Below are 12343 nucleotides of genomic sequence, written 5' to 3' on the forward strand. Positions count from 1 at the left end.
TCTGGCGTAAATATCATGGAGATAGATAGAATCATAGATATATACACATCATTAACAAAATAGATCACAAGACAGGGTCGCGCATCAGCAGGGACAACTCAATTTATTCCTTCCACTTGATACAAATGTCTTTGGCTGTGGGACTGGAAGGGGAGGGCGAGGTGGGCCGGTCTCGAGCCTTCTCCGCTGTCCCCCATATCGGATTGGGAAGCCAAACCCAAGCCAGTCCCTGACCATCCAACGGTCTCCTGGAGGTGGGGGGTTTGGAGACGGTCTCCTGGAGGTGGGGGGTTTGAAGAACTGCCCCCTGGACTCAGGTGCCTGGCTCCTCCTCCACTGGGCAGGGGGCATTGTGGCCTACCCTCACCTCTGGCCCTCTCCCTCCCATAACAGCAGGTCGGAACCGGGCGTCCTGCCTCCCAGCCCCTTCTCCCCACTCACGGCCCGCCATCGGTGAGTCGGTGGACCGCTACTTGGAGACCTCCCTCCTGCCCCCCCATCTTCACCTGGTGGTCACTTGCCCAGGAGGAGGCCGGTCTGCAGGACCCGGGGCACGTGGCGGACGGTCAGGGAGACGCGGGTGCCGCGGGGCAGGGTGGCACCGGGCTGGGCCGAGGGGCAGGAGGGCAGGTTGGCCACGGGGCCGGTCAGGGTATCGGCGGTGGCCGGGCGGATGCCGTGGAGGAGCCGGGTGTAGGCGTCGCCGGCCAGGACCAGCAGGCTGCGGCGCTCCAGCAGCAGGGAGAGAAGGTGGCGCTGCTGCTCCGTCTGGGGGGCCTGGGGGGGTGGGGAGGGTCAGGACCCTTCATTTTGGGGGGCCCTGGGTGGGACACGACTCCCTATCTGAGGGGCCTGGGGGAGGGGGCTACAGGGATAATAATAATGTTGGTATTTGTTAAGCGCTTACTATGTGCCAAGCACTGTTCTAAGCGCTGGGGTGGATACACGGTAATCAGGTTGTCCCACGAAGGGCTCACAGTCTTCACCCCCATTTTACAGATGAGGTAACTGAGGCACAGAGAAGTGAAGTGACTTGCCCAAGGTCACACAGCTGACAAGCGGCGAAGCTGGGATTAGAACCCATGGTCTACATGGATCCACAGCGGAGCGTGAGATCGGAATAATTATAATGGCATTTGTTAAGCGCTTACTATGTGCCAACCACTGTTCTGAGCACTAGGGTAGTAAAAGGGTATCAGGTTGGACGCAGTCCCTGTCCCACGTGGAGCTCACGGTCTTAATTCCCATTTTACATGGGGGTAACTGAGGCACAGAGAATAGAAGATAGAGTAAGGGCCTGGGAGTCAGAAGGTCATGGGTTCTAATCGCCATTCTGCCACTTCTCTGATGTGTGACCTTGGGCAAGTCACTTTGCTTCTCCTAGCCTCAGTTCCCTCATCTGGAAAATGGGGATTAAGAGTGTGAACCCCACGTGGGACAGTGCTATCGATGCCTACTTGTTTTGTTGTCTGTCTCCCCCTTCTAGACTGTGAGCCCGTTGTTGGGTAGGGATGGTCTCTATCTGTTGCCTAATTGTAGTTTCCAAGCGCTCAATACAGTGTTCTGCACACAGTGAGCGCTCAATATATACGACTGAATGAATGAATAACAGGAACTCTGTCCAACCCAATTTGCTTGGATCTGTGGTGAGCCTACAACAAGCTGCCTTATAATTCATTCAATAGTACTTATTGAGCGCTTACCATGTGCAGCGCACTGTACTAAGCGCTTGGAATGTACAAATCGGTAACAGATAGAGACAGTCCCTGCCTTTTGACGGGCTTAGTGACCGCTTGTGATCTGTGAACAATACGGAAGAGAGTGGAGAAGGCACTGATGGGCTTTACTAGAGGACAGGTGGTTGCCGGCCTGTGTGGGGGCGGAGCACTGAGGTAACGACTGCCCCGTACAGCCACAGCTGAGATGACTAGGGCAGATAAAAGGCGGTGGTTGGGAGCGGAAGAAAAGCAAGACAAGAAGAAGCACCTACCCAGCACAGCTGCAGTTGGAAGCGGAAAGAAGCATTAGACAGAACGGGCTCCTTTGACCAGCAGGTGGGTATTGGACCCTTGGTGGAGTGAGGGTGAGTGTGTGTCGTTTCCTTGCACGTTGGTAAAAAACTAAGTACAAAACCTCCCACGGTAACCTTGGTGGTTGGTGGTGTGGTCTGACTCTACTGCGTGTCACTGAGACTCCCCTGATCCACGAAAGTCCCGGTTGGTATGAGCTGGGGGCTCGCGACGGTATCCGCCCCGGCACTTAAAACAGTGTCTGGCACATAGTAAGTGTTTAACAAATGCCATAGTTATTATTGACTTGCCCAAGGTCACACAGCTGCCAGATGCTTGAGCTGGGGTTAGAATCCAGGTCTTCTGGCTCGCGTGCTCTATCCCCGACACCCTGCTGCTGCTCAGATGTGGCAAGACCTCCTGAGGGGCCTAGGAGAGGGGAGTTGCCACGGACCACCATGTGGAGAGGGGGCAGGAGGTGGAATGGGCCACTCCGGGGGTCCTGGGAGCAAAGGAGTTGACTGGGGGGAGCTGCCGTGATGCTTGGGGACAAAGAGTGGGGCGGGACCCTCCATCTGGGGGGAGACCGGGGGCCGGTAGCCGCCACGGAGCGCAGGGACCTAAGTGAATGATGAGGGGAAGCCGGGATGTGGTGCTACTGCCCTGCACTTGGGGGTGGGGCTGGCTTTTGGGGGATGCCGTGGTGGGGGGGGTGTCTTTACCTCCTGCTCTTCCTCCTCGGCCTCAGGACGGACAGGTCGATACAGGTCCAGGAGCGTGTGGGAGCCCAGGCTGATGGTGCTGACGCGCGGGTAGTAGAGGGGCCCGTCCTCGTGGGGCTGGGGGGGGCGGGGCGGAAGGGGCAGAGCCGGGCTCAGAGGCTCCCACCCTCGCTGACCCCCACGGTCCCCCTCCCCGCTCCGCCAGCGACCCCAGGGAACTGCCCTCCCCCAGTGTGGCTTGCTGGGGCGGGGGAGGCACCGTGACGCTTTGTGCTGGGGCCTGGGGGCGGCGCGGAAAGTGCGTCCCATTAGACACGAGTGATTTGAGGAGAGGGAATGTGCCTCGTTTCCCCTGGACTCTTTTTACATCTACCCCACTGCTTAGTACAGTGCTTTGCACTCAGTAGGTGCTCAATAAGTATCAATGAACGACTGCGGGAGTGTGTTGGCGGAACCACCGGAATAAATAACAACGGTGGTATCTGTTTAGTGCTTACACTGTGCCAAGCACTGCACGGAGCACAAGGGGAGATTTAGTACAGTCAGATCAGTACAGTCCCTGTACCACATGAGGCTCCTAGCCCAAGGGGAAGAAGCAGCATGGCCTCATGGCTATAGCACGGGCCTGGGAGTCAGAAGGACCGGGGTTCTAATTCTGGCTTTGCCACTTGTCTGCCGTGTGATCTTGGGCAAGTCACTTTACTTCTCTGGGCCTCAGTTCCCTCATCTGAAAAAGGGGGATTAAGACTGTGAGCCACAGGTGGGACAGGGACTGTGTCCAAACTTATTAGCTTCTACGTAACCTAGAGCTTAGAATAGCGGATGATACCTAGTAAGCGCTTAATAAATACCATGGTTAGAAAAACAGGCAATGAATTTCCATTTTGCAGATGAGGAAACAGAGGAAGGGATAAGTGAAGTAATTTGCCCAAGATTGCACAGCGGGCAAGTGGCGGAGTTGCAACTCGAACTCAAGTCCTCTGATTCCTGGGCTCTTTCCTCTAGGCCTTGCTGTTCCTCAAGGATGTAATAATAACTGTGGTATTGGGTAAGCACTTACTATATGCCAAGCACTGCGCTAAACGCTGGGATAGATATAAAATAACAGGTCCCACATGGGGTTCACAGTCTAATCAGAGGGAGACTAGGCATCGAATTCCCATTTTGCAGATGTAGGAACTGAGGCCCCAAACAGTAAGTGACTTGCCCGAGATCACACAGCAGACAGGTGGCGAAGCCGGGATTAGAGCCCAGGGCCTCCGACTCCTAGGCCCATGCTCTTTCCACTGGGCCACGTGGTTTCCCATGTTTTTGAGGAGGTTGTTGGGGGGCTATCACGATGCCCAGCGGGGAGGGAGGGGGCAGGGATGATTTACCATGATGCCCTGGCCGGGTTGGTACTCATTGATGAGGACGTGGTTGGCGCGTCGGCCCCCGAACACCCCCAGGCTCGTGATCTTGTCCGTGTAGCGCCGCAACCAGGCAGGAAGTCGCTCGGGCACCATGCCCCGGGGGTGGGGCAGCCCACCTGGGAGCGGAGGGGACAGTGGGAGAGGCAGAACTGCCCCCAGCTGGGCTTCTATTTCATTCATTTGATTTTATTTATTAAGCCCTTACCGTGTGCTTAGAACTGTACTAAGTGCTTGGGAAAGCACAATATAACAAACAGTGACATTCCCTGCCTATAACGAGCTCACTGTCTAAATGGGGGGGAGACAGACATCAATACAAATACAATTTTAGCTATATGCTTAAGTGCTGTGAGACTGGGGGGGAAGAGCAAAGGGAGCAAGTCAGGGAAATGCAGAAGGGAGTGGGAGATGAGGAAAAGCGGGGCTTAGTCCGGGAAGGCCTCTTGGAGGAGGTGGGTCTTCAATAAAGCTTTGAAGGTGGGAATTGTCTGGATTTGAGGAGGGAGGGCGTTCCAGGCCACAGGCAGGACGTGGGCCAGGGGTCGTTGGCGAGACAGGTGAGATGGAGGCAGAGTGAGAAGGTTAGCACCAGAGGAGTGAAGTGGGTGGGCTGGGTTGTTGCAGGACAGAAGTGAGGTGAGGTAAGAGGGGGGCAAGGTGCTGGACTGCTTTAAAGCCAATTGTGAGGAGTTTTTGTTTGCCAAGGAGGTGGACAGGCAACCACTGGAGATTTTTGAAGGCTGGGGGGTGGTGAGCTGTCCTGAACGTTTTTGTAGGAAGATAAATCTGGCCCTCGGGGGCCCCCCCGCCCTCAACCCCATTCACCCTAAATGGAGCTAGGTCCCCTTGATATGGGGAGGGAATGGAGGAGGTCTTACCCCAGTTCTGAAGCTTTCTTCCCGACAGCTGCGTCCACTTGGGTTTGGGAGCGTTGTAGACCTGGGTGTTGGGGGTGGGGGGGAGGGTCTCAGGGAGGATGGCTCCCCCTTATAGCCCTGGGCTTCCCCGTCCCTCCCTCCCTCAGCAGCAGGTCACCGCCGACCTTTCCTTTCCATCGGAGGCGTGCCATTCACAACTCTACACTGTAAGCTTGTTGTGGGCAGGGAATGTGTCCATTATATTTATTTAGTACTCTCCCAAGCATTTAGTACAGTGCTCTGCACACAGTAAGTGCTCAAAAACTACGATTGACTGACAACTCAGGGGCTGGGGTGGGGTAGAGATAATACAATAATAGTAATTGTACTATTTTAAGTGCTTACTTGGTGCCGAGCCTTGTACTAAGCACCGGGGTAGGGAGCGGATAATCAGGGCTGTGGAAGCATAATGCATTTGCCTCCTTTCCCTCTTTCGAACCCTTTCAGCCGCAGACCTGCTTCTGGTTACCAAGGCAATCCAGTTCCCAACACATCTTCAATTGGTTTCTAGAGGAGTAGCTGAAAACAAGATGAAGCTATTCCTTTAGTAGGTTTGAGTGGGTCTAATCCCCATGAGAACAAGGTAGAGAACCCCACCCGAGGGGTGTCGGCCCCCCATTCTGATGTATTCATCCTGTACTTGGATTAAATTAGATGCCGTACTGGGTAAAAGAAGCTCTGGTTTACCCAGAAACGGAGCCGGCCTTGACTAGCGGTGGAATCTCCGCTGCTCATCGCCTCTTCTTAGTAATGCTGGATGATGCACTAGTAATAATAAACCGTCTCTGACCTACCCTTTTCTAAAGACAGTGCAGAGTCTAAAGTTTTTTTTTCTTCCGTAGGGCCTACATGGTTCTCACAGGAGAGAGAGAACAGGAATTAAATCCCCCTTGTGCAGATGAGGGAACTGGGGGCCCAGGGAAGTTGAGTGACTTTTCCAAGCAGGTAGGTGGACGAGCGGGGATTAGAACCCAGGGCCTCTGACTGTAAACCCATCAATGGGCAGGGAGGGTCTCGATCTGTTGCCGATTTGTACATTCCTAGCGCTTAGTACAGTGCTCTGCACATAGTAAGCAGCGTGGCTCAGTGGAAAAGAGCCTGGGCTTCGGAGTCAGGTCATGAGTTCGACTCCCAGCTCTGCCACTCGTCAGCTGTGTGACTGTGGGCAAGACACTTAACTTCTCTGTGCCTCAGTTCCCTCATCTGTAAAAGAGGGATTAACTGTGAGCCTCACGTGGGACAACCTGATTACCCTGTATCTCCCCCAGCGCTTAGAACAGTGCTCGGCACATAGTAAGTGCTTAACAAATACCAACATTATTAGTAAGCGTGCAATAAATACTATTGAATGAATAAGCTCTTCCCACTAGGCCACGCTGCTTTCCAGCCACAAAACAGACCAGGCCCCTGAATAGCCCAGTGGATAGAGCACAGACTTGGGAATCCGAAGGTCGTGGGTTCTAATCCAGGCTCTGCCACTTGTCTGCTGGGTGACCTAAGGCATGTCACTTCACTTCTCTGGATTACCTCATTTCTAAAATGAGGATTAAGAGTGTGAGCCCCATGTGGGACACGGACTGCATCCAACTTGTATCTATCCCAGAGTTGAGTACAGTGCCCAGCACTATGCAAGTGCTTAAATACCATTTGAAAAAGAAAGGAAAAAAGAAAACGGAGTGTGGTCGGGGGGACGGAGCGGGGTCCAGGACCCCACATACCTGCCGCAGAAGATACTCCTCCTCCTCTTCGGACACAAAGTCAGGGATGTAGTAGATAGCAGGGGGAGCCTGCAAAGAAATCCCGCTCCTGAGGACCTGGCCTCGAACCTTCACCCCACAGCATGGCTCAGTGGAAAGAGCCCGAGCTTGGGAGTCAGAGGTCATGGGTTCAAATCCCGACTCAGCCGCTTGTCAGCTGTGTGACTTTGGCCAAGTCGCTTAATGTCTCTGTGCCTCAGTGACCTCATCTGTAAAATGGGGATGAAGACTGAGCCCCACGTGGGACAACCTGCTCACCTTGTATCCTCTTTGCACATAGTAAGCGCTTAACAAATGCCATCATTCATTCATTCACTGAGATCCAAGCCTCCCACTCGCAAGACCCCCCCCCCCAACCCCAACTCCAGCTTCAATCTTCTCCAACATCCTGCTGCTCCGAGACCCCTGAGCTTGGTCCCCAGGGGTCCTGGGACCTTGGAGGAGAGACTGTGGCCCAAGGAGCTGACTTTTTATTTTGGACTGGGGAAAGACAGGTAGGTTGGGGCCCATCTGATCTGATCAAGGGCTGCTGAATTTTTTTTTGGGGGGGGGGGGGAGGCAGGAAGATTGGGAACCATCTGTCCCTGATCAAGGGCCTGGGGCTTAGCCCTGCTCTTGAGCCCCTTCTCTTTTCCAACCAGTTACCTGCTCCACCCGGAACGGCTCCAGCGCAGGAACCCAGTCGCCCGGCTCCTCCATCGTCCAGCTCCTTGCCAGATTCCGGAGGTCAGCCTGGAAAGAGCAAAGAAGCAGGAGAAGGGCCGCAAATCCCCAACCCACCCACCGTTCCTCCTTGGACTGGTCCATATTCAATACTATTTGAGTGCTTACTATGTGCAGAGCACTGTATTAAGCGCTTGGAATGGACAATTCGGCCACAGATGGAGACAATCCCTGCCCAATGAGGGGCTCACAGTCTAATCGGGGGAGACAGACGGACAAAAACAAGACAACATAATCACGATAAATAGAATCAAAGGGATATACACCTCATTAGCAAAATAAATAGGGTAATGTTGGTATTTGTTAAGCGCTTACTATGTGCAGAGCACTGTTCTAAGCGCTGGGGGAGATACAGGGTAATCAGGTTGTCTCACGTGAGGCTCACAGTTAATCCCCATTTTACAGATGAGGTAACTGAGGCACAGAGAAGTTCCACTCCCACCCCCATGGGCTGGTCCATATTCCACACTCCCCTCCTCCCCCATGGACAGGTCCACATCATCATCCCCCTGAGACTGTTTAAAACACCCTCTTTCTCCTCCCTGAACACTGGTCCATATCTTACCCCCCGACCCCCTCGCCGGGGTCCAGGCAACATCTTAAACACCCCTTCCTTCCCTCCCTCCTCCCCAGGTCTGGTCCATAGCCCACACGGTCCACCCCCCGACCCATCCCCACCGTGGCCTCATCCACAGAAGAAGGATGCTGGTATCTGTTAAGTGGGCTAACTGCGTGCCAGGCACCGCACCCAACGCTGGGGGGGATACAAGCAAACTGAGCTGGACACAGTCCCTGTCTCACAGTCTCAATCCCCATTTTAAGGATAAGGTAACGGAGGACCAGAGAAGCAAAGTGACTTGTCCAAGGTCACAGAGCAAAGTGGCGAAGGCAGGATTAGAACCCATGACCTTCCAACTCCCAGGACCGTGCCCTTTCCAGTAGGCCCCACTTTTTCTTATCCCACCCTTCCCTGCAGACTGCTCCGTTCGCCCTCTTTCCTCCTTTCCCTCTCGCTTCTCCCTTACGACGGTCCCTCTGTCCGATTTGCTTGTACCCACCCCAGCGATTAGTACAGTCCCTGGCACATAGCACTTAAAGACCACTATTATTATTTGAATCTCAGCTTGGATCAAGCTTGATCACATCCCACCTTGATAAGCAGCGTGGCTCAGCGGAAAGAGCCCGGGTTTAGGAGTCAGAGGTCATGGGTTCTAATCCCAGCCCCGCCACCTATCAGCTGTGTGATCTTGGGCAAGTCCCTTCACTTCTCTGGGCCTCATCTGGAAAATGGGGATGAAGCCTGTGAGCCCCACGTGGGAGTAATAATGTTGGTATTTAAGTGCTTACTATGTGCAGAGCACTCTTCTAAGCGCTGGGGTAGATACGGGAATCAGGTTGTCCCACGTGGGGCTCACAGTCTCAATCCCCATTTTACAGATGAGGTAACTGAGGCCCAGAGAAGTGAAGTGACTTGCCCACAGTCACACAGCTGACAAGTGGCAGAGTGGGGATTCGAACCCATGACCTCTGACTCCAAAGCCCGGGCTCTTTCCACTGAGCCACGTACCTTGTAACTACCCCCAGCGCTCAGAACAGTGCTTGGCACATAGTAAGCGCTTAACAAATACCATCATTATTATTAAAATGGGGATGAAGACTGTGAGCCCCACGTGGGACAACCTGATGACCCTGGATCTCTCCCAGCGCTTAGAACAGTGCCCTGCACATAGTAAGCGCTTAATAAATACCAACAATATTATGATGATGATGATTATCAAACGACCCCTCCTCGAGCTCCCCTCCCTCTCCCCACTTGCCCCCCCGCGCCCCTTTCACCTCCGCCTCCCGCCACGGGGGGGCGGCGAGGAGCCGACGTCGATGCTGCCCAATTCTCACCTAACCACGGCGCGGAGCCACTTCCGGGGTTCGCCCGGGAGTGACAGCCCTCTCGTCCAATAGAAATCCAGAATGGGACCCAGGCCGCCGCGGACAGGCCAATGGGTGACGAGAGGTGGGGCTTAGGTCCGCGGATTAGCCATTGGGAAGGCGGTGGAGGCGGGACTTTGTCTCTCTCCCTCCAATCATCATCATCATAATAATGTTGGTATTTGTTAAGCGCTTACTAAGTGCAGAGCACTGTTCTAAGCGCTGGGGGAGATAAAAAATTGTGGTATTTGTTAAGCGCTTACTATGTGCAGAGCACTGTTCTAAGCGCTGAGGGAGATAAAATAAAAAAAATTGTGGTATTTTGTTAAGCGCTTACTATGTGCAAAGCACTGTTCTAAGCGCTGGGTGATACAAGGTGATGAGGTTGGCCCACGTGGGGCTCCCAGTTTTAATCCCCATTTGACAGATGAGCTCACTGAGGCCCAGAGAAGTGAAGTGACTTGTCCAAGGTCACACAGCTGACTAGTGGCGGAGCCAGGATTAGAACCCGTGACCTCTGACTCCCAAGCCTGTGCTTTTTCCACTGAGCCACGCTGATACAGGGTCATGGGATTGACCCACGTGGGGCTCACATCTTTTAAATCCCCATTTTTCCAGATGAGGTCACTGAGGCCCAGTGAAGTGACTTGCCCAAGGTCACACAGCAGACAAGTTGGCAGAGCTGAGATTATTCATTCATTCAATCATATTGATTGAGCGCTGACTGTGTGCAGAGCACTGGACTAAGCGCTTGGAATGGACAATTGGGCAACAGAGAGAGACCATCCCTGCCCAACAATGGGCTCACAGTCTAAATGGGGGAGACAGACAGCAAAATAAGCAGTCTGGCGTCAATGTCATCCACATAAATAGAATCGTCATCATAATAATAATGTTGGTATTTGTTAAGCACTTACTATGTTCCAAGCGCTGTTCTAAGCACTGGGGCAAGGTAATCAGGTTGTCCCACGTAGGGCTCACAGACTTCAACCCCATTTTACAGATGAGGTAACTGAGGCCCAGAGAAGTGAAGTGACTTGCCCAAGGTCACACAGCTGACAAGTGGCAGAGCGGGGATTAGAACCCAAGACCTCTGACTCGCAAGCCCGGGCTCTTTCCGCGAAGCCACGTTGCTTCTCATAGATATAGACACATCATTGACAAAATAAATAGAGTAATAAATAATATGGACAAATATGCACAAGTGTTGTGGGGAGGGGAGGAGTGGCGGAGAGAAAGGGAGGGCTCAGTCTGGGAAGACCTCCTGGAGGAGGGGAGCTCTCAATCCCCTCCCTTCCCTCCTCCCCTTTTCCCTCCACCCTCAGAGCCAGAGGGAACTGAACAAAACCAATCGTATTTATGGAGTGCTTCCTGTAGGAAGGACACTGTAATAATAATCATTCATTCAGTCGTATATTTTGAGCGCTTCCTGTGTGCAGAGCACTGTACTAAGCACTTGGAAAGTACAATGCGGCAACAAATAGTGACAATCCCTACCCCACAACGAGCTGACAGTCTAGAAGGGGGGAGACAATATGGTGTTTAAATTCTTATTATATGCCAGGCACCGTATTAAGGTCTGGGGTGGATACAAGCCTATCGGGTTGAACACAGTGCCTGTCCCACGTAGGTTTTACGGTCTCAATCCCCATTTTACAGATGAGGTAATTGAGGCAAGAAAAATGAAGTGACTTGCCCAAGGTCACGCAGCAGATAAGTGGCAGAGTTGGGATTAGAATCCATGAGCTTGTGACTTCCAGGCCTATACTCTATCCACTATGCCTGCTTGGGAGAGTACAATATAAGAGAGTTATTATTAATAATAATAACTATAGTGGTATTTGTAAGTACTCATTATGAGCCAGGCCCTGTACTAAGCGCTGGGGATAGATACAAAATAATTGGATGGGCTCACAGTCCCCAGAATCCCCAGGAAACTGTGGCACAGAGAAATTAAGTGACTTGCCCAAGGTCACACAGCAGACAAACGGCAGAGCTGGGATTAGAACCCAGGTCTTCTGACTCCCAGGCCCGAGCTCTTTCCACTACACCATGCTGAGATCATGGGCACGTTCCCTGCTCACAAAGATCTTATAGTCTAGATGGGGAGGCAGCCGTTAATAGGAGTAAATAAATTACAGATATGTTCTGTAAGGGCTGTGAGATTGAGGGAAGGGGGAAGAAATGCAAAACCAAGGGCAAGGGTGACGGAGAAGGGAGCGGGAGACGAGGAAATGAGGGTTTAGTCAGGGAAGGCCTCTTGGAGAAGATGGGCTTTTAATAAGGTTTTGAAGAGGGGGAGAGTGATTATCTATCCCATATTCTTTCATTCAATAGTATTTATTGAGTTCTTACTTTGTGCAGAGCACTATACTAAGCGCTTAGAATAATAAAGTTGGTATTTGTTAAGCGCTTACTACGTGCAGAGCACTGTTCTAAGCGCTGAGGGAAATACAGGCTGATCAGGTTGTCCCACGTGGGGCTCACAGTTTTAATCCCCATTTTACAGATGAGGGAACTGAGGCACAGAGAAGTGAAGCGACTTGCCCACAGTCACCCAGCTGACAAGTGGCAGAGCCGGGATTCGAACCCACGACCTCTGACTCCCAAGCCCGGGCTCGGCAACAGATAGAGACAATCCCTGCCCAATGACGGGCTCAATATGAAGAGGGAGGGCATTCCGGGCCAGAGGTAGGATGCGACATCTCCTCCGAAAGGCCTTCCCACATTAAGTGCCCCCTTTCCTCTCCTCCCACTCGCTTCTGCATCGCCCCGACTTGCTCCTTCTCCTCTTCCCCGCCCCCCAGCCCCCCAGCACTTATTTATTTATCTGTATTGATGTCTGTCTCCCCCCCTCTAGACTGTAAGCTCCTCGTG

The 12343-nt window shown here is 52.9% G+C and overlaps 1 protein-coding gene across 3 annotated transcripts; it reads right to left on the reverse strand.

Annotated features, from left to right (window-relative positions):
• Positions 1-77: 77 nt before the first annotated feature.
• ALKBH6 (alkB homolog 6) lies at positions 78-9458 on the reverse strand. Of its 3 annotated transcripts, none has more exons than XM_029064324.2 (7): positions 9377-9457; positions 7463-7549; positions 6779-6847; positions 5022-5082; positions 4108-4259; positions 2732-2848; positions 78-777 (listed from the first exon to the last, which is right to left on the reverse strand). In XM_029064324.2, exons 2-7 carry the CDS (start codon positions 7514-7516, stop codon positions 514-516), a joined length of 717 nt encoding a protein of 238 aa, XP_028920157.1. In that variant the 5' UTR covers positions 7517-7549; positions 9377-9457; the 3' UTR covers positions 78-513. The 3 variants fall into 3 exon arrangements, with proteins under 3 accessions (XP_028920157.1, XP_039768203.1, XP_028920158.1); XM_029064325.2 differs by lacking the exon at positions 78-777 and adding an exon at positions 2084-2438 and having other exon boundaries at positions 9377-9458; XM_039912269.1 differs by lacking the exons at positions 7463-7549; positions 9377-9457 and adding an exon at positions 5406-5579.
• Positions 9459-12343: the final 2885 nt, after the last annotated feature.

Source organism: Ornithorhynchus anatinus, chromosome 5, assembly GCF_004115215.2.
Source record: "Ornithorhynchus anatinus isolate Pmale09 chromosome 5, mOrnAna1.pri.v4, whole genome shotgun sequence".
Lineage (NCBI taxonomy): Eukaryota > Metazoa > Chordata > Mammalia > Monotremata > Ornithorhynchidae > Ornithorhynchus > Ornithorhynchus anatinus.